At 35.8% G+C, this 27,754-nt stretch overlaps 1 protein-coding gene across 1 annotated transcript; it reads left to right on the top strand.

Annotated features, from left to right (window-relative positions):
* LOC114527419 (E3 ubiquitin-protein ligase UHRF1-like) lies at positions 1 to 27,715 on the top strand. The gene is made up of 23 exons (XM_028549050.1): positions 1 to 128; positions 748 to 910; positions 3,171 to 3,359; positions 3,897 to 3,953; positions 4,333 to 4,457; positions 4,908 to 4,986; positions 6,289 to 6,378; positions 7,044 to 7,096; positions 7,301 to 7,380; positions 7,921 to 7,962; positions 9,374 to 9,447; positions 9,759 to 9,871; positions 13,329 to 13,452; positions 20,192 to 20,299; positions 20,626 to 20,730; positions 21,752 to 21,946; positions 22,448 to 22,522; positions 22,982 to 23,056; positions 23,739 to 23,801; positions 24,415 to 24,511; positions 24,939 to 25,078; positions 25,830 to 25,928; positions 26,855 to 27,715. The coding sequence occupies exons 2-23, from the start codon at positions 758 to 760 to the stop codon at positions 26,999 to 27,001; spliced, it is 2,283 nt and encodes a 760-aa protein (XP_028404851.1). The 5' UTR covers positions 1 to 128; positions 748 to 757; the 3' UTR covers positions 27,002 to 27,715.
* Positions 27,716 to 27,754: the final 39 nt, after the last annotated feature.

Here is a 27,754-nt window from a genome sequence, read left to right as displayed (position 1 = left end):
TTTACGCATGTGGTTAGTGGTTAATAGTTAAGTGCACGATTGGTATCATCAATTCACCATCCTGAATCTTTCTCTGTGGTTTCGCTTTTATACAAATTTTCGCCTCAAGGAATATCGTCTCTACGAAGGTTAGTTCATTCTAATATGCTTGAGTGATCGTGTTTATAATTTAATAGCCTAAACCTGGTCGATCTTATGTTATTTAATAGCTCCGTATTAATATTATTTGAACGTACTGATTCGCCGCACGTGGTCGAACAAACTGCAAAATTTAAACATTTAAGACATTTAAATGATCTTGCTGTGATCGATATTATTAAAAATCCGATATGACTTTTGTTTTGGAGTATTTTGTGAACGCCAACCAAATATAAATGCATTTTTTCATTTTGTAAATTGAGTGGTTATGTAGGTATGTCGCTGTCGCAGCGGATTAAATTTTCCAGGCATTGAAAGGTTGTGAAGATATATACCCAACTAATAAATGCATCAGACAACCAACTAAAAATACATAAATGTTGCCTATAAGCGTTTGTTTTTAACCATTGCTTCTTTACTGCCAGCAAAAGTGAAGTGCGTGACTGGTGTGCGCTGCGATGGTCGCCTGGGTAATCGCCAATTTTGTGCCAGGAATTGTTTACTGTTTACTGTTTGCTGGATAAAGTGCGGCTTTTTGTTTTAAGTATTTGCATTCGTGCATATTTTAAATCATATAAAATGACATTTCCTTACATTTTTGCTTTCTAGGGCCTTCACAATGTGGATTCAAATACGAACCATGGATGGTAAACGATCTGCCCAGGTAGACAACCTCAGCAAACTAACAAGGATTGATGACCTGAAGAAACGGCTTGTACCGTTGTTTGATGTAGAACCCGTGAAGCAACGTCTGTTTTACCGAGGAAAACAGGTAAATCTAATGATATTTACGCGATTTAAAAAAGGTCTGATGGCTGATATATATCAATTATCATTCTTCCATTTTGGAAAGTGAGAGTGTCAGCCAAGACTGCTGAGAATATGGGGAAAGTTTAGTTAAGATTTTTCATGAAAATCACTCTTTAATTACATTAGTTTAAAAAAGAAATCCCCTTTACCTATTTGGTGTTAAATTTGGACTGTTCCTATCCCTGTGTTTGCTAAACATTTGTGCCTGCATAATGGTCAGTCTCCTTCCTGAAAGGTGTGGGGAGGAAATACCCTTAAGAACAAAGGTTTTTTGCGGCACAGCAAGTCAGGTTTAATAGCAAAAAATCTCGTGTTATAAACGTAAGAAAGAGCTAGAGATTATTAGAGAATATTAGAGAAAATAAATTCCATTCTTCTAGGGTAAACATGTTGCCTGGTTTCAGGGTATATACACATGTTGCATGTGACCTTCTTAGATTGTAGACAAGAATTATCTACAACAAAACAATAATTATCTATAGAACAGCAACATAATTACAACTAGGTTTGGGTGAGAATAGTTTTTTAACTGTGAGTTATTCTAATTTATCACTATCCAACCACTTTCGTTAATTGCTTATTTGTGCGAACAAATTCACCTAGTGGAAATCAGCCTTAGGTTCAGTGGGCAACGAAATAGTAGGCTTTACCATTGATTGTATACATCCAGATATATATGGAATGCAGTCTTCAAGGACAATGGATTTTTCAATTGTATTGTAAATCAATTTTGCAACTTCAAATATGAACTAGCTCACTGTAGATGTCTTAATTAAGTATCTCCTGTTTTTATGATCTTAGGTACCTGCAGGGACCCCCTAGGTAAATGTTATTACATATTTACATTATAGCATCAGAAAATTAAGTGTTTATAAAGGCAACTCGAAATGTTAGATTTTCTCAGCTGGTAGAGTAAACTGAGGAGGTAAATTTTATTATGTATAAACACTTGGTAAAGTTGTCTCAGAGTGAAAAGTGTCCCTGCATGGTACCTAGGATTATGTATAAGCAGCACCTTGGAGTGAAGTGAGTATTTTCTATTGATTCAATATCCATACTTGCAATGTCGGCAAGCATAATATGCCCTATTTCTGTGCGTTTACATTAGTGGTGGGTGATACTGGGATTTTATGATTCGATACGATATCGATATTTTTTTATCGATATTTTCGATACGATACCGATATCGATACTGGCACTTTTCACCTAATTTATGCAGATCGTGGTCTTCCCACTGTCAGTGGGTCTTCCTCGCAGCCTCCTGTTCGCGGGTTCCCAGTCGATCTCAATCGGTGGGCAGCGTGAAGAACACTGAAGAATGCTTCATAGGTCGATAATACTCCATGTAATCCTCACGTAACCTAATATCGAAATCATCGATACTGAAAAATAGTATCGATACCAACAACCAAATTCTTAGTATCGGAAGTATCGATATTTTAAAGAAATATCGCCCACCACTAGTTTACATGCTGTAACAGCTTTGTTTGTAACTGTAACACCTGACTTCGAATTTCTGGTTGGGGATTTTCTTGCTGTTTAATAATTCATAAATAAATAATTTAATTTGTATGTTGCAAAGTATTGCTATTTGGTAGCTAGGTCTGAGGTGAACGTTTTCGTCTCGTGGTGCGGTGTAATAACTATTATGTTTGTGAAGAATTGCATGTATGCACACCATACACATAAATAAGTTTATTTTTTTCTTGCAGTCCGAATTCATGTTTTAGCGTTTCCTGCAATCTGATTGGCTACGTGAGCGGCTCCGTATGAGGCCGTAAGGACTGCGCAAGATTTAAAAGCACACAGAGCCAACACTAAAATATGAATTCAGACCGCAAGAAAAAAATTGATCTATTATTTACCAGTTTAGTCGGTCCGTATAAGGAAATATTTCCCTCGGTTCCAAAAACATCCTTCAGCCTCAGGCTGTTTCTGAGACCTTGGTAAATATTTCCTTATACGGACCTCCATTCTGGTAAATAACATGTATATAATCAGGGTAACAGGCCAACCCACCATTGCCTTCCTACCATTGGACGTCTTGTGATGAGTTTTAAGACAGATTTTGAGATAAAGCAGTACCTAGCATTTGTAATACAGTGTACCAAATAGCAGATACAGTAGGCTAATTTGCAATGCACAGAGCAGAAAGCAAATTTCTGGTCCCTTAAATTGTGATTTGTACTTTATAATATTTTCCATCTGTTTTTGAATTGTAGTTGGAGGATGGACATACAATATTTGATTACGATGTTGGTCTCAATGATATAATTCAGTTAATGGTCCGTGTTGATCTGCCTGAGTTACAAGCTAATACCTCGTACAATTTACCTTGCACATCAAGTTCTTCTAGCTGTGATGAGGAAGGACTAAATGAAAACAGCGATGTATCAGATGAAAATAAAAATGTATGATATATGTTATCTTTTGTAATAAGCAAGATGCTTTCTAACAATGCCACCATATGCAATATTGAATCCAACTAGAAGACTTATCAAAATAGTTTTTGTAGAACAGCTTCTACAATATGTTGAGCCCAAATTTTAAAACCCAATCAAGATAATATGCAGCAATATTTTAGCTACAGGTTGTTAATTTTAGCGCACCTTAAAATTAGTAGAACTCTCAAATATGTTTTAGGAATATATTTTACTTAAATATCTGTGATAGATATTTCAATAGCAAAGCTATTTTCCGGGGGTGTTAATGGTTCCAAATATCAATGTTTTTCACCATGCAGTGGTGGCAATTAGGTATTTCTGTTCTTCTTTTGATACCTAAATGTGTGCAGTATTGAAAGTTCCCTTGATCAGAGCCTATTTCCTGTGCAGTTGTTATAATTATATTATACATGGTTAGTTTGTAATAGTATGTGAAAGTCTGAAACTTCCTCATGAAATGTGGTCAGATTGTAATTGCAGTGATTATATGTCATTAATATCAAGGATGTTGTTCAGAGTCAAGATAACAGCAGTAACCATGATCTAAAGGGATTGTATAAGGTATATTTAATTACACAATACACATTATATTTCTCAATTTATGTGTTGAGCTCAGAGTTCATTTTGCAGTTGATATATCTCCTTCAATTGGTTTTGTTTACATTGTTGTGATGCTGACCATCAAGGAAAAATACACAGGTTATTCCAATGATGGTGAAGGTCCATCTTTGGAAAATGACACCCACCCACCCCCATGCAATAATCTTGAAAGAGCCCTTGTCATGGTTCTATCATTCAGTTTGATTCAGTTTGCATCCCTGTAGCCTAGGACAGAGTGACAGAGGGGTTTAGAATAGTCTGTAAATGTTTGGATCTTGTTTGCATTTTGGGAATCTGGTTAGGGAAATTAGCAGCATGAACAGTGTATGTTACCCATTAGGTGAATGATATGGTGGATGCAAAAGATTGTGACATGGGAGCTTGGTTTGAAGCTAAAGTTGTGGGACTCTCAGTTGATCAAAGTTCTAACCCACCATCCATTCTTTATCATGTTATATATGATGGGTGAGTCGAATATATAGCTCACATTTCGAAATTAAGCACGAGGCCACGTGGATTTAGGAAGAAATAATGGTTAGTGAGTTGGCATAGTGTTGAGGTTGAAAGAGCCATATCCAGACAAGTTCTATTTTTCAATGTCTAAATGTGATTTTAGTGTACATTTCTAGGCAAGTTGTCTAGCATGTTAAGAATAAATGGTGACTAAGTTAAAAAAATTGAACAAATTCGTACATTTTGAACAATAAAATTGAGTTTGAACTGACACTTGAGTCTCAAGGAAAACGATTATATCTGCAATTCCCTATTCACACATGGAATTTAATAAGTACATTTACTCACAAAATGTGTGGAACTGTTGTAAAATTTTACTTTATTTGCTATTTAACTTAAAGCCAAGTGTCGGAATGGCGTTTAACCGACCCGTCATTACCGCTAAATTTTTATGTTTTTCAGATATGAAGAAGATGAACACACTAAACTACATGAAAATAACATCAGACCCAGAGCCAGTTTAAAGTTATCATGGGAGGATGTACGTATTCACGATATTTTAAAACAAATAACCCTGAAAAAATTATTTATCGAGAATTTCAATAACATCGTCTGAAACCTCGTTTTATCAAAATTTTTAATTTTGTTTGAAATATCAATATGTAAGATATACAGAGCCGCTTCACAAACACCTCAGAGCATAGGTGATCCGTCAAATGTAGTGAAGTTTTAAAAAATAAAGTAAATGTTGTTAATTTACAATAAATCAGCGTGCTGTGACTTAGCGATTTGAATCAAGCTGTGCGTTCAAAACATGTTTATTATTTTGATTAACTACAATTCGTTAATTTAAATTATTCTTGTTTTCTTTATAACAAATTTTATTGTAGATTGACGACATTTACTTTATAACTACAATTCTTAATAAAAGTTCACAACATTTAATGGCCCTCTATGTCATGCTCAGAATGGCTCACTTGGTCAAATTCTAGTCTATACAATATTGTTGATCATTTATTATTGTCTCTCTTTCTCTCTGGTAACCACGCCTCAGCGCTGCCCTTCGTTTTCTGAAAAGTGTGCGAAAATTTCATACATTTAAAAGCTGGTCTTTAACCGATCATCACTTTCGCGGAAGACTCTGATATTGTAGCTAAGGGCGGTTTTCCACTAGGCGGGATTTTTCGATCGAACGATATTGCCAAGTACTGCGGAAAATATAGTCATGCAAAGTAGCCAATTTTGTATACTTTTTTACTACGGTCGGAAGCCTTTTAGTATACTAATTTAGCTACACACTTCCGGCCGTAGTAAAAAGTTTACAAAATTGCCAACTTCGCATGGCTATATATTTTTCGTACTTTATTTTGCAGCCAAACTTGGTAATTTTACTAAATTTAGTATGCACTTTTCGGAAATTTCCTTTTTGTTGCCTAAATCAAAAGTTGCCGGTCTATTATGCAAAAGGTTCATTCGATCGCGGCAGATTAACTTGATCGGTCACAATTGAAGAGTAGTAGAATCAAGGCGAATAACTTTGTTTCATCAAAAAATTCACCCTGGTGAATAGCCCCTTTACACTGTAAAAACAATTATTGTATTCAATTTTCGATTTCCTTCCAATATTGAAATTTCGTTGTACAACAAAAAACCATACCCTTGGCCAATATCATTGTAATTCTCAACCTCATCCATTGATAGCATTTCATCCAATGATAGTTCCTCGTTTAATAATAGTTCCTCATCCAATGATAGTTCCTCATTTAATAATAGTTCCTCATCCAATGATAGTTCCTCATTTAATGATAGTTCCTCATCCATTGATAGTTGTTTTTATTTTAAGTTAAATGTTGGTCAGGTCGTGATGGCAAACTATAACACGGACGAACCAAAAGAACGAGGTTTCTGGTATGACGTTGAAATAACCCGCAAAGTAAGCCACTTTACTTTGTTATGACAATATGCGGGCAACAATTTTTCACCTGTTTCCCTCCCTGGCGGGAAACATTGCATTTATTTAAAGTCATGTGACTACGAATGGACCAATCACATTTAAAATAAACAGGACCTATATAACAACGTCTATTATACGAGGATTCTATTTCAGGACTTTCCTTGCTATGCCTGTTTACGCTTATCCCCACGCTCCAATAAGGGTTCATTGTCCTGGTTAGGATGCTTTACTTGATAACTTTCCAGTAAAAACATAAAAGTTTTTTTTTAAATCGGGAATCAGGAAATATGTTGTCTGGGTAAATGAACCCTATACTTTCCGGTTAATTATAGCCCCGTTTACATTACACGAAATTTAGGCACGGCTAAAATGGGTATCCCGTAACTAATTTAAAAAAAAAAAAAAAAAAAAAAATCAAAAAAATCCCGTAACTAATTTTATTTGTGCTAATTAATCCCGTAACTAATTATATTTGGGGCTATATATAATTAACCAGAAAGTACGGTTAATTTACCCAGGATATATTTAATGGATGCTATAATCTAAATTACAAATGGATTAACTGAGATTTATACATTACTTTGACATTGCAATGTATAGAAGTCCTGAACTTAACTGCTTCATATTTTACTTCGTCTGATCAGGAGGAATCGTCAACACGCAAAAGCAAAAAACTCTTTGCGAAACTAATACTTTGGTAAGTGTCCATGTTATTTGTCTAAAGCGCACGAAGATTTTCTAGCTGATGTAATTTGTATGAACCGTATTTTGAATTTCAGAATGTTTCCATATACGCCAATTTCTAAACTTCCAGCATTTCAACACTTGAGTCTTCCCAACGTGAATGTTTGGGACGAATGAAATGTGGTTGATAAAACAGTTTATTACCGTTTTGTTTTAGCCAGGAAAATGATAACGAAGTAGCTCAGGAATGCAAACTGTTGTTCATAGATGAGATATTCAAGATTCCGAGTATTAAAGGTGAGACGGAATGGTTTACCTGAGTACTAGCCTGAACACAGGCCTACACGTTCCGCCCGCTTTGCGTCTCCCGGTGAATTTTAAGGCGAACAAAACGTAGGTCTGCGACTTCTGCGTTCAAGCTAATGATAACGAGAGAGGAGGGTGTTGAAAAACAACAAAAAACACAGTGAGTTAAAAAGCGTGAGAATTTTTTCTGATTTTATTATTAAATGAAATTTATGTGAATTACTGTGGTGGTGGTGGTGCCATTGATAATTCGACATTATCTAACCATGTAATAAGAACAGTACCAAGTAGTAATTATTTTCGTGTATTTAAAAATCCAAAGTCCTGCATGGGGCGCTGACAATCATTAGGTGGCACCTTCTTTCATTTTTACATTTTTTTTCGAACAAACATACATTCTTGTACAGCTGGTACTTGTATACCACGATGTGACAACAGGTCTGCACCCCCGCCCCTCCCCCCCCCCTGTCGTACAAGACCGCCCTCGGTCCATCCCTTGTATGATATATGATATTTAATTAATTTCTTTAGATGGGGCTGAATGCTCTCAAGATGGAACTTCGATTGTAAAACGTACGTTTACAGTATTTATTATTACTCCGGCGTCAGCGACGGAGTTGAAAATTTGCCCCAGTTTTGTTTTGTTTTTGTTTTTTTTTTATTTTTTTTTTATTATTTTTCGTCGTCGCAAGTCTGTAATGGCGCGAAATATACTAGTATTTAAAATGTGTATGTGACCGTATTTATCTACGTCCCAGTCTTATCTCCCAAGAGTTGTGGTGCACAGCTTTGGCTAATTTTCCAATGCGCGATTCGATTAATCGATTTCGCTCGCATGATACGGCAATTCCTCCAAGAGGAACAAATAAACCGTTCTTTTCATGCTGTTCGATTAAGTTTAGATTGAATTGGGGTAAGAATATATTTAATACATGTAGACCCGGTCCTATTTTAATAATATCGCTGCTATTTTGCCGTTTAACAAGATGATGTGGTCGTGTATGGGCGCGTTGACACGTCGCGTAGTTTGCACAGGATCGAAGATTTAATACAACTATATAAGCGCGAATTCCAAAGGCAAAGTGTAAGACGAAGCGAATGTATCATGCGGTTTATTTACATTTTTGAACAATTGAACTTCTATACTGCGATGTGCTTCTGAATTTCGCGATCGAACATTTAGGTTCGCAAGGCATCTAAATGCGAATATGTATGCGAAACAATACGCGAACTGTATTGTTTATGTTCAGAAGCTCTATATTGAAGACTGGCACGAACGCCAGAACGGCGTCTTGTTTATATTAGGGCAAGTTATGTAAACTTTGTTTTACCACGCTGACCCCTTAAGCAAAAGACGTACCATCTATACTGGGAAATCGGAAATTCCGGTCGGAAAAGCTAATGGTGCAAGGAATATCCATCGGAAATTAGGCAAAAGATTACATCGAATTTCCGAACTTTGAAATTGCAAAAGTTCCACGCAGGTCCAACTTAGCTAAGTTTCTCCCACTCGTGCAGGCTCATATTGTCAGCGGACAACTTACACAAAATTGAGAGCAAGGCGTAAAACGAAAAGCTTTTAATTTTTCATGCGAAGACCGCTGGAAAACTGAGCCCTCTTTACCGGGAGAAAATTTGCCGAATATGACCAACGTGTTCAGGTTAATTAAATTCTTCAATAATTTTCATACCGTTTTCGCGTAAATGCAGAGGTTTATCATCTCATATGACCTATTGCATGAATTACAAAAACTAAATAATTAAAAAATGTAATATTGGGTAAATTATGTATAGCAAAACATGTAGGCTTACTTTACCTTATTTTTGTGTGTATGTTATATATTTGCAACTTTTCAATACTTCAGTAAGAAGGTAAATTCACGCTAAGAAAGCTATCATTTGCCTTGCCTCCCCCACACATGACATGTGCTTCTTTCTTCGAGTCCTTCGCTATGTAACTCGTCATTTTTCCTTCTTATTTCAGGCCAAAACAAACCAGACTGCAGCCAGTGCAAGGATGATCCATTGAAGCTATGCAAACTATGTGCATGCTGTAAGGTATAATATAAATCAATCGTCTATCAAAGATTGTAGAATGTACTAGGTTACTGCACGTCGTGGAGTATGGCCAACGGGGAGGCATCGTATGTCGTACTTTTTTTAGGTCCAACAAAAAAATTTACTTCGGACATTTAAATTATGGATTTAACCTACGTTCCCTTGTCTTCTTTATCGCAAAAAAAGAATTTTCCTAAACATTGTTTTATATACCATGGAAAGCTGTGGAGTAATCCTTTCCTTCCAGAAATGCAAAGTGGCAAATTCTTGACAACACAAGCTTCATTTTAACTAGTCCTGCTATCTTGTAGTGTGGTGGCAAAGACGAACCTGATAAGCAGATCTTGTGCGATGAATGTGACATGGCGTACCATATCCAGTGTTTAAAACCACCTCTCTTGACTGTTCCTGACGATGATGAATGGTATGGTCTGAAGATAATTACTAGAATAGTATGGTCTGAAGATAATTACTGTATGGAATAACACACTTTTGAGTGCTTTGATCTCCTTTCAGGAATTAACAATTATATGATACGAACTTGGTGACAAATACTTATGAAAGTTTCCAATTACAATGATTCATAATTTATTCTTTTAATTGAATATATGTACCGAGTGTCCCAAAAAAAAGTACTCCGGTTTGATTCATAATAGCTTCTAAACTAGCTAAGCTATTAAACTGAAATAACCTTCACTAGATAGAGGGAAGACTAACTTAGATTTTAATATATTACAGTTGTATTTTACTTAAAAATTTACGGAGATATCAATGTTCAAAATTGGTAGCATATTTCTGGATGTGTCTAAATTATGCAAAAAACGCCGTATCAAATATTAATCAAGCTTTTCTCAACTGAAACATGCACTATTAGCAGTAGATAAATGACACTTGACAAATTGTTTATTATGAAACGAAGTATTATTAGTTACAAAAAACAAGGGAGATTTATTCGTTCGGAATCGCGTGTCCCCCAACACGAATGCACTCCCTAACCCGTGAGACCATTGCTTCAAAGGAGTCATGCATGGATCATTCGTTGTTCTAGATTACCGCATGCTGTTACAATATTGAGTTGCAAAGCTCTTCTAAATTCTGCTGTTGCTGATTGTGTGGTACAATCCAAATTTGCTGCTTAAGGTATCCCCGAAGAAAAAAGTCGCATATTGCATTATTTACTGCTAATAGTGCATGTTTCAGTTGAGAAAATTTTGATTAATATTTGATACGGCGTTTTTTGCATAATTTAGACACACAACCAGAAATATGCTGTCAATTTTCAACATTGATAAATCCGTAAATGTTTGAGTAAAATGCAACAGTAATATATCAAAATCTAAGTTAGTCTTCCCTCTATCTAGTGAAAGTTATTTCAGTTTAATAGCTTAGCTAGTTTAGAAGCTATTATGAATCAAACCGGAGTACTTTTTTCTGGGACACCCGGTATTATTCTTTTAATTGAATATAATTATGTATTATTCTTTTAATTGAATATATGTATTATTCTTTTAATTGAATATACGTATTATTCTTTTAATTGAATATAATTATGTATTATTCTTTTAATTGAATATAATTATGTATTATTCTTTTAATTGAATATACGTATTATTCTTTTAATTGAATATAATTATGTATTATTCTTTTAATTGAATATAATTATGTATTATTCTTTTAATTGAATATACGTATTATTCTTTTAATTGAATATATGTATTATTCTTTTAATTGAATATATGTATTATTCTTTTAATTGAATATACGTATTATTCTTTTAATTGAATATAATTATGTATTATTCTTTTAATTGAATATAATTATGTATTATTCTTTTAATTGAATATACGTATTATTCTTTTAATTGAATATAATTATGTATTATTCTTTTAATTGAATATACAGTAGGAGGCAAAAGTTTGAGTCCAGTGACTGTATTTCTTTGTTTCAGCAGCATATATTAATATTCTACAGAAAACCTTACCGATAAGTGAACTAGAAAAAAGTAAACAAGTAAACAGCAAAATACATGCTGTACAACAACTATGAGATGTTATGATATTCATTTTTACGTATTTTAATGTGCAAACATGCATTTACATGTCATTGCTTAGTTCCCTCTTTTTTGCTCTTGAAATGACCTTTATTCTTGCTCGCATAGATTCCATAGGTTTTTTAATGTCACACGTTCAATACCTTGCCAGCATTCGTTGACCACTTGCCTCAAGTCAGCCTGGCTGGCGGGTCTGTGCCTCGCCCTCTTCCGGTTAAAACGGTTCTACAAGTGCTCCATAGGTTTTAGATCTGGAATATGAGGTGGAAAGCCATGACAACGAGATCACCAGAATGAGTTTGCTTCTAAACGATTTCTGGCACATAGAAGATGTGCATGTGCTTAGGGTGATTATCATGTAGTTAGACGTGCGATCATCTTTGTACCAGATGAAATTCCATGTCCTTGAAGAATTGGATGATACTTTTCTTTAATTAGGATCCTATTATATCTTTCAATATTGCCAAACCGAGCATGACCAAAGCAGCTAAAAGTTTGCTTGAGTAGGATTTAGTTTCTTCGAACCTCTCCAAGGTTAGTTGCATACCACCTTTTTAAATTCTCACTTCTTCTGCGATCTTACGAGGAAAGAATCCTTCAATACTTAATGGAACTATTTGTCCTTGTGCACCATAACTTTGCCCTTTTTCCTACCCATCTTGGGCAGTGTAAAGGAATGAGAACTTTATTTTGTTATAATTTAGATCATTAGGACCAAAACAGTGTGCAATTAATATAGTTTACAGTACTGAAACACTAGCACGCATGTCTTAACTCCAATACGCTGCCAGGATTTAATACTGGAATTCTACAACGACTGGACTCAAACTTTTGCCTCCTACTGTATGTATTATTCTTTTAATTGAATATAATTATGTATTATTCTTTTAATTGAATATATGTATTATTCTTTTAATTGAATATACGTATTATTCTTTTAATTGAATATAATTATGTATTATTCTTTTAATTGAATATAATTATGTATTATTCTTTTAATTGAATATACGTATTATTCTTTTAATTGAATATAATTATGTATTATTCTTTTAATTGAATATAATTATGTATTATTCTTTTAATTGAATATACGTATTATTCTTTTAATTGAATATATGTATTATTCTTTTAATTGAATATATGTATTATTCTTTTAATTGAATATACGTATTATTCTTTTAATTGAATATAATTATGTATTATTCTTTTAATTGAATATAATTATGTATTATTCTTTTAATTGAATATACGTATTATTCTTTTAATTGAATATAATTATGTATTATTCTTTTAATTGAATATACGTATTATTATTTTAATTGAATATAATTATGTATTATTCTTTTAATTGAATATATGTATTATTCTTTTAATTGAATATAATTATGTATTATTCTTTTAATTGAATATATGTATTATTCTTTTAATTGAATATAATTATGTATTATTCTTTTAATTGAATATAATTATGTATTATTCTTTTAATTGAATATATGTATTATTCTTTTAATTGAATATATGTATTATTCTTTTAATTGAATATATGTATTATTCTTTTAATTGAATATATGTATTGTTCTTTTAATTGAATATAATTATGTATTATTCTTTTAATTGAATATATGTATTAGCGGGAAAAAGAAAGAACTCGAAGCGTACAAATCGGCCTGCAATACAGGCGCGCTGGCAAATCAAATTTCCTGTTATATCTCTGATATAACCTGACTATAATCTCAAGTAAAGAACGTGTTCATGATTCATCTCTAGTACTGAAATATCCACTCTCTGTAGGACATGTTTCAACTCTCACACTGCATATACATTGGTTTAGGTATTGTCCCTCGTGTAAAAATGACGCGTCAGAGGTGATCAAAGCTGGTGAGAAGCTACGAGCAAACAAAAAGAAACAGAAAATGGCGTCCGCAAACTCCAACACCGAGCGCGATTGGGGTCGAGTAAGTTTTGTTACAAAAAAATGCCTGTTACAATGAGAAATTTCGTTCGATTGAAAAAAATTCTCTAGCACGGTTTTTGCTTGATTTTCTTTTCAATTGTGATCTGTCAAGTGATTCTGCCACGGTTTGAAATCAAATTGGTAGATTTTTATGTGAAAATATTCTTTTGAAATGAATACCCAATAGCGTTTTTAAGCGTTTTGAATTGGAAATGAGGCTGTGTCATTTTTAAGGATTTGCTTATTAAGCAATTAAGAAATAGAAAACATTTTCCGTGTTTCTATTTAACAATTAGTCGCCGAAGGCGAGGTGATTACAAGCCTATATTCACTGAGCCGAAGGCGAAGTGAATATAGGCTTGCAATCACCGAGCCTGAGGCGACTAATTGTTTTAGTATAATTTCAGTATTGAAAAAGTTTTATTTATAAATACAACTGATTTATGTTCTCAATTTCTGCTTCCGAAATTTTTCCAAAACGATTTTTGTTGAAGATTATTAGATACGAAAAAGGAACTGTAATACAGTTTCATATATATAGATCAGTTTTGGATCATGTGACTTTTGTCAAACACGTTGTTATTTCGTTTCATCTGGTTTTGTCAGTTTATAATATATTATCTCATGAATATGTAGTGTGTTTCTTGCTTTAAAGCCGAACTATGTAGTTCAAATTTAACAGGTTATGGGCCCAGAGACGCCGTTCGGCTTTTATGAGTTTAATATGAGAGATTTGATGCGAAATCAACGAGTTTGGGGCCAATATATTTACGAAGTTTAATCATGGCGTCAGGAACTAGTGACGAACATGCATCGTTGTTGCGAATTGAAAAGTTCCGCGGGGAGAACTTTCACCTTTGGAAATTTAAACTTCAAATGGTACTTGAAGAGAAAGACCTATGGGGCATTGTAAAAGGCGACGAGATCGAACCTACGGGCGAGGAAATTACTGATGCTCAACGCCGACAATTCCAAAGGCGAGAAAGAAAGGCTCTCGCGACGATTTGTTTATCATTGGGGGATGAACAATTATCGTTAGTTCGTTCAGCTACAACTGCAAAAGAGGCATGGGCCAAATTGGAAAGTCACTACGAAGTTAAGTCATTAGCGAATAAATTGTTTTTGCGTAAAAAGTACTTTACGATGTCTATGGGGGCTGATGAGTCGATGACTGAGCATATCAATAAAATGAAAGAGCTGGCAGGTCAACTGGAAGCTGTAGGTGCATCCATAATGGAGGATGACCAAGTTGCGACGCTCTTATGTAGTCTGCCTGAGTCGTATGATGGTTTGATCACTGCTCTAGAGTCCCGTGCTGATAACTTAACATTAGAATTCCTAACAGCCAGGTTACTTCATGAGGAACGCAAGCGAAAGGAAAATCTGTCAAGCCCAGATACTGGAGAGAAGGCCTTGTTATCTAAGAGTGATCGAGGTAATCACAAGAATTTCCGAAGCAAAAGAAAGGGTAAGTGTCACAACTGTGGCTTACCAGGACATTGGGCAAAAGAATGTCGTAAACCAAAAAGGGACAAATCGAAAGAAGACAAAGAAAGGAAAGAAGGTTCATCATATAATGCATCTACTGAACATGCATCATTCTGGTCATCAGAAAGTCAAAATCACAGGGATTTGACGTGGTACATTGACTCGGGTGCTTCACAGCACATGTCATATGACAAGGAAATGATGGTGGACTATGTTGATTTCACTAATTCACAAAAGGTTCGTTTGGGGGATAATCGAGTTGTTCAAGCATTAGGTAAAGGGAATATTTGGCTTAATATCAAAACTGGCAATGAGTACAAACGTGCAAGATTGGTTGATGTTTTGTATGTCCCAGACCTGGCAAAGAATCTATTCTCAGTAAGTGCGGCTGCTAAGCGAGGATATTCAATTAAACTTAATCAGAGTGGGTGTGTCATTCTTGATAAGTGTGGGAATATGATGGGATCTGGTAAGCTGCAAAACAATCTGTATGTCCTTGATGTGAGTGTAAAGAGTGTTGATTCTCATGATGTCAATGTTGCTAAGAATGAGCATCTTGAAGATTTGTGGCATCAAAGGTATGGACACTTAAGTACGAACAATTTGCGATTATTGAAAGATCAAGAATTAGTGTCTGGACTAAAGTTCCAAACAGCTGATAAACCTGAGTTTTGTGAAGGCTGTGCGCAAGGCAAACAGAAGAGAGCATCATTTCCCAAGGGAGAAGCAACTCGAGCTAAAGAAATTCTTGAAATTGTACACAGTGACGTTTGTGGGCCGATGCAAGAGAACAGTCTTGGTGGTAATCGTTATTTTGTGACCTTTATTGATGATAAGTCCAGATTCACAGCAGTTTATTTTATGAAAACCAAAGATGAAGTGCTGGAGAAGTTCAAAGAGTTTGAAGCAATGGTTACCAATCATACGGGGAGAAAAATCAAAATCCTTCGATCAGACAATGGTGGTGAATACATCTCAAAAGAATTTATCAATTACCTCAAAGAAAGGGAATTCAACGTCAACTCAGTGTACCCAGAACCCCTCAGCAGAATGGAGTGGCAGAGAGAATGAATAGAACAATTCAAGAAACTGCACGATCTATGATGCACAATGCAGCACTCGATAAGAAATTTTGGGGTGAGGCAGTTCACACAGCAGTCATAATCAGAAATCGAAGTCCTACAGTTGCGGTGGAAAACATGACACCATACGAGAGCTTCTATGGAAAGAAACCAGACGTGTCTCAATTCCGAGTATTTGGATGCAAAGCATATATGCATGTTCCCAAAGAAGACAGAAAGAAATGGGATTCAAAGACAAAGAGATGCATATTTGTAGGATACAGTATTTCAAGTAAGGGATATAGACTTTATGATCCGAAAGCTCGAAAAATTCATGTGTCCAGAGATGTTTTATTTGATGAAGATGAATTTATCCGACGTGAAAAGAAGAAAGAAATGATAACCCTGAGTGACTCTGATCATGAGGAAGAACCACAGAAGATCAATCAGACGTCAATACCATCAACTCAACGAAATGAAGACACGATTGATCGTCCTGACGAATCAGATATCCAGGAAGAAACTGAAGTAAAGGAACAACCGCGACGCTCATCTCGCAAACGAGAACCGCCGGATAGGCATGGTGTATCGATTACTGGTAATTGGTGGCAAAGTAACACAGCGTGTGCGGATAACGAATACAACTTCGATGAGCCAGCAACAGTAGGTGACGCTCTAAACAGTTCTAACAAAGCACAGTGGAAACGAGCACTGGACAACGAATACTCTGCACATGTAAAGAACAATACATGGACATTAGAAAACTTACCTGAAGGTCGGAAAGCTATCGATAGTCGTTGGGTATTCAAAGTCAAATACAATGCGGACGGATCTGTTGAGCGCCATAAAGCTCGTCTAGTTGCAAGAGGTTTCTCACAAGAAGCTGGTTTGGATTATGAAGAAACGTTTTCACCAGTGGCAAAGTATAAATCAATTCGTTCATTGTTGGCAATCGCAAACCAATTAAACTTAGAAGTACATCAGATGGACGTTTCTACAGCTTTCTTGAACGGTGAATTGGAAGAAGAGATATACATGACTCAACCAGAGGGATATATAAAAGAAGGAGAAGAAGAGTTAGTCTGTAAGCTAAACAAAAGCATTTACGGACTTAAGCAGTCATCAAGGTGTTGGTATAACACCATTGATCAATTTCTGAAGAACTCTGGTTATGTTCAATCAAGCTCAGACCCTTGCCTGTACATAAAGCGAGAGGGAGATGATATCATGCTTATCGCTTTGTATGTTGACGACCTCATACTAGCTAGCAACGCTACGACGATGCTACAAAGAGAAAAAGAAGCGTTAGGAAAACGTTTTGAAATGAAAGATCTTGGAGAAGTTCATTATTGCCTTGGCATTCAAATTGAACGCGATAGAGAGAAGAGACGAATGAAATTACATCAGTCACAGTATCTTACGAGTTTGCTAAAGAAATTTGGAATGGAAGAATGCAAACCAGTTGCAACGCCTGCTGATCAAGGAACCAAATTACTACCTAATGATGGAGAACCAGTCGAGAAAACCAAGTATCAAGCGTTAATTGGAGGATTAACTTACGCGGTTACTGCTACTAGACCTGATCTCGCTCAAGCATTAGGAATGGTTAATCAATTTTGTTCAAATCCAGGAGAAGAACATTGGACAGCGGCGAAACGTATTTTACGATACATTAAAGGAACAATTGGTTACGGGGTTACATTCGATGGAACTGAAGAAACAGATATCCAATTAAGTGGCTATGTGGATGCGGATTGGGGAAGTAACCCAAATGGACGTAGATCACAATCGGGATATCTATTCACATTATGCGGAGGAGTTATCAGTTGGGCAAGTAAAAAACAGAATGTTGTGGCACTTTCTTCTACTGAAGCAGAATATGTTGCGGCAACATTAGCATGCCAAGAAGCAGTTTGGTTACGTGCTTTACTCGGAGAAATAGGTTTTGTTCAGAGGAAGGCAACATTAATCAAAGAAGACAATCAAGGAACTATCGCACTATCGAAGAATCCAAAGTATCATCCTAGAACGAAGCATATCGACATTAAATACCATTATATTCGCGATAAAGTAGATAACAAGGAAGTTGCTCTTGGATATTGTCCTACTGGCGACATGTTGGCGGACTTGTTGACTAAACCATTGGGAAAGACAATGTTTCAACGAATGAGAGGACTAATGGGAGTTAAGTTAAACTAAGCTATAAACCTTTTAACGGACAGGATTTATGTATATTACAGTTCATATTTTTCGAGAGGGAGTGTTGAAGATTATTAGATACGAAAAAGGAACTGTAATACAGTTTCATATATATAGATCAGTTTTGGATCATGTGACTTTTGTCAAACACGTTGTTATTTCGTTTCATCTGGTTTTGTCAGTTTATAATATATTATCTCATGAATATGTAGTGTGTTTCTTGCTTTAAAGCCGAACTATGTAGTTCAAATTTAACAATTTTGAGTATTTTCAGCCATGTTTTTTGGGGAAAAGCAATAGTTACTGCTCAGACTGCTCTGAGCAGTAACTATTGCCTCATAGTTACTGCCGAGGGAGCCAATCAGAATGCTCAAAGGTCATTTTTCAATACTGAAATTATACTAAACAGTTTTAGTATACACCCGACTATTGTCTATTACAAATCCTACATTCTGATTGGCTACTCAACCATTGTCTATTCGTGATGGTGCACGCTTGGGAAAAATTTCGCTCGCGCGACCGTATAAAATTGAATTATTTTTCGGTGTAATTGCGGTGTATCGATTATTTTCTCGAAATTAATATACAGGGTGCATACTAAAACAATTAGACAACTCTCCTTCGTTGTCTATGAGCGAATAGTCAACTCAGGCTTCGCCTTCGTTGACTATTCGCTCATAGACAACTCAGACTCGTTGTCTAATTGTTAAATAGAAACACGCGTGGAAGTTTGGGAGAACGAGAAATAATCAGTGGGAAAACGAGCCCGTAGGGCGAGTTTTTCCACGTTATTTCGAGTTCTCCCAAACTCCCACAAGTGTTTCTATAACTGTAGGAAACACAGGAAAAAATTTTTCTATTTCTTTTATAATATAACTTAATATAAAGATTTTGTACAAATATTATAATTCGATTCAATTACAAATTCTCATTACATCGCTTCGCTTGTCAAGTTCGGCGGGAAAATTCCCGTGTTTCTATACAGTTATAGAAACACGCTCCTCGACCAATCAGCACGCGGGTACTATAAATGTTATATTATAAAATCCTTGATGTCATCGTCTGTGTAAGATAGATAGATAGTAAGAATGTGACGTAACTACGATATCTTCCGAGGACTCAAAAATTCGCGAACCGTCGGAAACTAATATCCGCCATTACCGTTGAATCAGTTTGTGAATATTTGCGATCTTTTGGGCAAAAAAATACCGCTTATTTTCGTAGATACACGAACAACTAAAGATTTAGCCAATTTTCTAGAGCTAAGCGAAGGGATAAATGGCTATTTTGTGCTGGGAATACAAGTGGGAAAGGTCCTAAAAGCCAAATTCGCTAAACTAAAGGAGCGGGATTTTATACAAAATTGAAGGTGGTGTCTCCATTTAATAGTTCCATTTTTCACTCATGAAAATTTAGAAAATATAATTGCTTGTAGCGGAAGCATTGAAACAATTTCGTCGTGCGTTTATCAATACATACTGCGTTTGTCTTTAAAAACGTTAAAATATCTTCAACAATTTTAATATAACTGAAGAATACAAGCAGGTTAAACGTTGAGGAAATAGCTTTGAATGTTCGGGAATTGGTTTTATATACTATTATATAACTATCACTACGCCATATGTGCCCGTGCGCAGGCAACCATAACATTGGGCTGCCTATATATAGGTTCATGCAATCGCCATTTACAATAAACAAAAAATTGTTTGCGTTTTGCAAATCCTTATGCACTCTTTGAGTGCCTATTTTTTCTGAACTGAATCCTGACTTACCAACACTGCATTGTTCTGACATAAATTTAAACTGAAATAAAGTATATTTCAAGAGATATAAAAGTTGTTTCAACCGAGAAATGGCTTTTTATTTCACAACTAGTCCCAGTCCTTCCCCGCTTTTTCAAATCACCTGAATGCAATGATCAAAATCGTCTTCTCTTGGGCTCTTAGGTGTAAGTCTTGCATGGGCGTATAATGCAGCAATATTTTCCTCTAGGGAATGGCATGTGTTGGAAGGACGAAACAGTGCACAGTTGTACCGTCAAATCATTTTGGTGCAATACCAGGAATACCCGTCGGCTCTTCGTGGTTATTCAGAATTGGTGTAAGTTTCTGGTGGAAATATACGAGCTATGTTGGGTTGTCATATTTCACGAATAATGCGTGACTGAGAGATTAAGTGGACCGCCCAAATTCAAAATTCGGCCCGTCATGCCGTTGAATGACGATTTCACCCGGACGATTTTAGAGGAAGGTTGAGCCCGCAAATTTAAAAGCATTTGTCAGAGGTTGCTCCACGAAATTGTAATTATTTATAATTATCAGCCTTCTTCACGCCCGGGTGAAATCTTCACCCCCGTAACTTCGCTGTATTTTTCATGTTATCATACTTCACGTGTATGTATGTTTAGCTTTGTTTATTTTGTAAAGGCAAGTGAAGCCGGAGTCCACAGACCTCATGTCAGCGGTATTCATGGACGTGATACGGAGGGGGCCTTCTCTATCGTCTTGGCTGGTGGTTACGAAGACGACTTGGTAGGTTTCAGTTTTTAAGGATTTGCTTATTAAGCAAAATCCTTTATGTCATCGTCTGTGTAAGATAGATAGATAGTAAGAATGTGACGTAACTACGATATCTTCCGAGGACTCAAAAATTCGCGAACCGTCGGAAACTCTTATCCGCCATTACCGTTGAATCAGTTTGTGAATATTTGCGATCTTTTGGGCAAAAAAATACCGCTTATTTTCGTAAATGCACGAACAACTAAAGATTTAGCCAATTTTCTAGAGCTAAGCGAAGGGATAAATGGTTATTTTGTGCTGGGAATACAAGTAGGAAAGGTCCTAAAAGCCAAATTCGCTAAACTAAAGGAGCGGGGTTTTATACAAAATTGAAGGTTGTGTCTCCATTTAATAGTCCCATTTTTCACTCATGAAAATTTAGAAAATATAATTGCTTGTAGCGGAAGCATGGAAACAATTTCGTCGTGCGTTTATCAATACATACTGCGTTTGTCTTTAAAAACGTTAAAATATCTTCAACAATTTTAATATAACTGAAAAATACAAGCAGGTTAAACGTTGAGGAAATGGCTTTGAATGTTCGGGAATTGGTTTTATATACTATTATATAACTATCACTACGCCATATGTGCCCGTGCGCAGGCAACCATAACATTGGGCTGCCTATGTTCATGCAATCGCCATTCGCAATTAACAAAAAATTGTTTGCGTTTTGCAAATCCTTATGCACTCTTTGAGTGCATATTTTTCAATCATGTCTTTGGTTTTGAAGAATCGCAAAGTTGTTTAAAGCCCTGTAATTTACGGTGAAACTTGCAATGCAATTCTACTTTTAAAAGATGTAAATTTGTGAATAGTCTTCAATGTGTAAGGAAATCCTTGCAGTTTAATAAACACAAAAGGTTGGTAGTTACCAAATTTACATCTCTCAAAAGTGAAATGGTATTGCAAGTTAGGTTGTACGAAAAGTTGTACCGTGTAACAGGGCGTCACTGTTGATTCAGAAATATATATTTTGCTGTTTCTCCCGCAGGATAGGGGCGAAGAATTTCTTTACACCGGTAGCGGTGGTCGAGACTTATCTGGAAACAAACGCACTGCTGAACAAACGTGTGATCAAATTTTGACGAGGATGAATAAAGCTCTAGCTAGGAATTGCGCTGCGCCCTTGTCAGAGAAGGGAAAAGTTACAGCGAAAGACTGGAAAGCGGGAAAACCTGTCAGAGTGGTAAGTCATCTACGTTCATATCGTGATGTTGTTGTGATATCCAAATTTTTAAACCGTTTTGTAATTTGCAGTACCGTAAACCTAGATTACAGTGCACTTTTCTTTTTGCATGATTGTTCAAGGGTGTTTTTTTTAACTCGCCTTCTCTTATAGGAAATTTCAGAAATATTGTTGTTAACAGGAAGCTATTGTTATTAGATTTTTTTTGTTGATCCTTCGGAATTACAATCCCAAATGCCCCCTTCCCGCAATTAAAATTTAACCATGTGTCTTTCGCAGTTACATTGGCAGTAAAATTTAAATAATTGTAATAATTTGAATGACCATCTATGTTAAATGACCAATAGCCAAAGAGCCGCATTTTACATTCCGAATTCTAGAAGTCTGAATGAGCCCTCTGTAGTGCGATAGTTTGAATTTCAGAAATCACTTAGTGAAGTGAATTACGTATTGATTTTTCTTCTATTTATAAATTTTAAATAACTTTAAAATCGTTTGTAGATCCGCAGCAGTAAATTCAGACGACATTCGACTTATGCTCCGGAACAAGGCAACAGATACGATGGTTTATATAAGGTGGATAATTCCAAATAAAGAGCTTTGATTTTGTCATATTTTGGGAATGCACTGAAGGGGAGCGAAAAACTAGGAGGAATTTCGTTTTAAACCAATCAGCAAATTTTGTTTGCATATTCAGTAATCCAATCAGAATGCAAAATTTTTACTCCTCTAGTAAGGAGGTACATTATTTACCATTTTACATGAAGTACTTATAAATTTAGGCATTGAGATTCGTTTAGCCTGAAAATGTAAACAAATATACCGATTAGTTTAAAACGAGAATCCTCTTTATTGAAGCGAGGCTAAAAGGACGGCCCTGGCGAAGTCTGGTATAACAATTTCAATTTTGAAAAAAATTTGCACCATATTTTTTAGCTCTCAATTAATATTCAGTTACACTAAGTCTAAGGAGTGTCGATGTTCGCAATGCAATATTTTAATTGCAGAATTTTAATTGATGATATTGTATTTTAGGTAGTCGAATACTGGTCTGAGAAGGGTCAGTCTGGATATCTTGTAAGGCGTTATTTGCTTCGCCGTGACGACGAGGTACGAAGTGAATCTGTTTCCTTTAAACTTTTTGCTTATTTTGCAACGTATTGAACATCGTGTATGCTTTTAAAACTAATTGTCGTGAACAAGTCCTTTTCACCGATGAGAAATAGTCCGGATGTAAATTTGTCTTTATTTCTGTATTCAAATCGGTCATTGTTGACTGCACAGACATAGAAATATTCCATCACATCATCCACCTTGACATGTTCACGACTCTCACGACTAAATGGAAACCAGGCATTAGAAGATAAAAGGGAGTTTAAGATTTAGGACGTTGACGCGACGACGACGGCTAAAAAGAACTTCAAATGAAATTATTGCATGGTCGAAAAGAAAATTTATGAATTTAGTACAAAATTAAAAAGTTAAAATACCACTTTTATTAGGAAAGCAGGAAAGCTTTTATTAAACCGATTCTCAAGTTGCACCTGTCAAAACTTGAAGCTGACGTTCAAATTCAACGTAAAACGCGAAACCTCCGCTGTAAACAGCGGGGATCTGGGGACGTTAAACATTCGATGTGCAGTCGTCGTCGTCGTAGATCTTAAGGTTTTTAATATATGTACTATAGGAGTGAAATTCTTAATCAAACGATGTCAGTCATGGTGGGGTACTATATCTAATGTAATTATTTTCCAATAATTCAATAGTATTATATCAATGTAATCTTTTTCAGGAGCCAGCTCCTTGGACACCAGAAGGAAAAGCAAGATCTGAAGAACTAGGCTTGACCATGCAGGTACCATTGCAAAACCCAAGACTTTTTATCGGCGCGGATTAGTGCACTTTCAAGATCATGTTTTATCTTCCTTTAAGCATGGTGAAAACCATTGTTTGAGTCATGTGTCGATAAATTCAAATTCCGTGCACGGTTATTTTTTATAACGAAATTCAAAACGTATATGACATGAAGTTAATTCAATGAATTCACGCTCTGGAATGGAGCAGTTGCTTTTACGATATTGTGAATGGCTGCTGGTAAGATGGTTCTGCTGACTGGCTGAGAAGGGTCAAGGTTTAATAGCAATCACGTGTAACCTCGCGTTCACGCGAAATACTTTCCTAGCGGCTATTGGTTTTAAGGGGCTGTCCGCAAAGGCCTGGGATTCAACGAAGCGTGAGATGACTTTCAGGTATTGAAATGAGCATATAACATGCTCATGGCAGGCGTGTAGTCATCACAATAATAGCATGTGCTTGTTTGGTGTCATAAAGACTTATTTTAATACCTCAAAAGCACCTCACGCTTCGTTGAGTCTCGGATAAGTGGGCTCTGGTTGAACAGGCTAAAGAGTTTTTTCTATCGTCCCTATTAAATAGCTTCAACATAATTCACATGTTGCCCCCTGTAGTATCCGGAGGGATATAAGGAAGCCCAAGAAAAGAAACGTTTAGAAAAAGAAATGAAGTCGGCTGCCAAAAGTACCAGCAAGAAACGCAAGAGAACAGGTTTTGTACCTTATTTATATTTACATTTTGCTCTTTGATCTGAAAACTAAAATTGGAGTCATGTGGTGGTAAACTTAACGTCTTTCACAGAATAGAGACATAGGAAGCACTCTGTATTTTGCTAATGTTTTTGTGTCCGAAATTTTTCAGAAGCGCACACGTTTCTACGCGATCCTGGTGTCTGTGCAGGAACTTTGTACCCCCATCAAAAGTTCCTGCACAAACCAGGATGGCGTAAGCAAGATACAAACTGGATACTAAGTGCCATATGGTTGGCGTGATAGCTTTCGTGGGCTTGCGTTAATTGGCGTCAAATTCTCAAAAAATTTCGGACGCGAAATACAATGAGTGAGATTTCTGGTATAATGTCTATTCTGTGGTCTTTTGACCCTCCATTTAACGCCATTTTTCTTGCCTGTGTACTTAGGTTCAAATACCTCTCCGCAACATTCCCCAGCAAAGAAGAAAGCTTACACCATAGCAAATGATAAGTTGGCTCTCATCAAGGCCGATACGCAAAATCAAAAAATTTGGAAAGATATTTTGGCATCAAATGACTCAATTACGGTCAGTTCCAATTCTTGTCCTATAAATTGTGTTTTTGCTTCCTCTTGTTAACTATTCCATCCGGTGTAGAGTTAAAACACTCTCACATCGAACAATCCGAGGTTGCTCTTTCCCAGCGTGGAAGAATAGATTTCATGTATGTCTGCCCTATTGTAACATCAAATAATGGACCTTTCTCAAAATGACGCTCAAAAAATGTTCCGCTCAAACTTAAGGGCCGGTTGTACGAAGGCTGGATAGCGCTATCCAACCGCTATTCGCTATTCAACGTTATACCCAACAACGGGCAATTTTAGAGCGATTACGTGGATATCGTATGAAAGCGTGTCCGGCTTTCATATACAACCGTTCCCTAGGGCCGGTTGTATGAAAGCCGGATAGCGCTATCCACCGGATAGTGATTTTTTCAACCGTTCTAAAAATGCTTGAAAAGCTATAAAATCTCAGCTTTGGAACTAAATATTATTATAGAGGATCCTCGACTTAAGAATACTAAGATTTAATCAAAGTTATACCTAACAACAGGTGATTTAAAAGAGATTGAAAAAAACACTATCCGGTGAATAGCGCTATCCGGCTTTCATACAACCGGCCCCTGATGGCCTGATCTATTAAATCTAATAATAAAACGTGGTGAAATGCATGCAGGTTTGATTTCCGCCAGGGGCTCTTATACAGTTGCATTTCTTGTGAACAGTCGCATAGAGATTCTTCAAAATATCGTTGGTAATTAACCGTTCTTGTATATTAGGAATTTCATAAAAAAGTTGAAGAGGCCTTTCAATGTATATGTTGTCAAGAGTTAGCTTCGAAACCAATCACAACTGAATGTAAACACAACACATGCAAGGTACGTATTATTTTTATGCGATTTTTTAAATACGAAGGACGAGACATGCGGGAACCAGTCTTCATAAACTTGATTGTTCAATAAATTATTTGAAGGCAGTTTTTTTTCCTTTCTGGTCGAACTTGCTTAATTCAAGAAAAATGGCAGTATACTGATGTAAGATATTACACGGTTACAAGAAGATTTATTGCTCGAGTAGCAAGAAGGAATTGCGTTTTACACCATTCACCAAGTTTGTTTAAATTTTCAGTAACCGAATCAGAATGTAAATTTTTTACTGCTTCCGGTAAAAAGGTACAATTTTACATGAAGTATTAAAAATTTGGGCATTCTGATTGGTTTGGCGTTCATATACGATTAGTTTAAAACGAAATTCCTCCTTGTTTGCTCGAGTTGTAAAAACAATATTGAAAACACATCAATATATAGCAACCGCCGAAACTCTCATTCAGCTTGCATTTGCAATTCATAAATATCTATTTTTTTGAATACGAAATTATTCAACAAACTCGTACTTAAAAGTACGACAACTACGATTTTTGGTTGATGACTTAAAGAAACAACACGCGAAAGTTACGTATCTCGTACTCGTACTTGTACTTGTACATAGCCATCAACAGATGTCCATCGCAGTAATAAAAATGTCCCAAGGCTATCTCGCTGGCAAGTGTTTATTATTGCGTCATATTCGTCATTTTTCATTACGTCATTGCTTTTATGCTCTCTACCGTGTGACCTATTTCACTAATGTTTTGACTTTTGCGGATTTATATCAATCAAAAGACCACAAATTAACAATCAGTCCTGAAAGTGTCGTGGCATGTGCATGACGTGAAAATTTGAGGAAACAAAAGTAATCTCTACGTATTCTGTGTTCGTAGTCCGTGCTAAAAGTCCTTAATAACGATTCCTTCCTACGTTTATAGGTCTGTTTAAATCGGTCATTCAAGGCGGGTGTATTTACTTGCCCAATGTGCCGTTTCGACCTTGGTAAAGACGCTAAACTTGATGTTAACACCGCGCTGTCGAAAGCTCTTCAAGATATCTTCCCTGGCTATGACAAAGGAAGATAGTTACTGTAAACAAGACGGTCTAGATTTATGAAATAGTTAGAAAGCATGCAGTTCTGCTATTTTTACGCTCGTCTTCATAGTTTAGTTCATATTTTAGGTTTTATTTTCACTTAACGTAGAGGGTTGTTTCCATTATGTTCAGAATATAACTGTCTTGATATTTGCAAACGTTTGTACTCTGAGATAGTGAGTAATAACTATAACTAACAGATAACTATATGATGATGATATACAGGGTGTATATGAAAAATTGCAACACACTAAATATTCATGATAATAGTTTTGTATTCGATCACAAAAGATCGAATATCATGAATATTTAAGTGTTGTGTTTTTCAATACACCCTGTACAGGGTTGTATAAAAACGCAACCTTAATTATTTCAAGGACCTACGATAGAAGAAGCGAATATTTAGTGTTGCGTGTTATTTTTATACACCCTGTATGATAGATGAGATATTACCACCTTTTCATGCGTATTTGATAATATAAACGCCATTGTCGCATTGTTTAAATTGCTTACTTACAAAAGGACCGGGATTATACGAGTTGAATATCTAGTGCCAAAGTTTGTTCTAGTAAAACGGTTATGAAAAGGATGGCCGGACTATATTTCTATGGAAATTTAGTCTTTTTATCTTGACTATTTAAATCATTACTGTAAATATAAGATAGCTTAATTTAGTTCCCTTTAGTTGACATTTATTTGCGTTTGGGAGGTTAAAATAAATATTTGAAATAACATGATCGGGT

This window comes from Dendronephthya gigantea, unplaced genomic scaffold (genome assembly GCF_004324835.1).
Source record: "Dendronephthya gigantea isolate DGI-Jeju-01 unplaced genomic scaffold, DenGig_1.0 000044F, whole genome shotgun sequence".
In the NCBI taxonomy this organism is placed as follows: domain Eukaryota; kingdom Metazoa; phylum Cnidaria; class Anthozoa; order Malacalcyonacea; family Nephtheidae; genus Dendronephthya; species Dendronephthya gigantea.
Note: the sequence above shows the minus strand (reverse complement) of the source record. Positions and strands in the feature narration are given on the sequence as shown.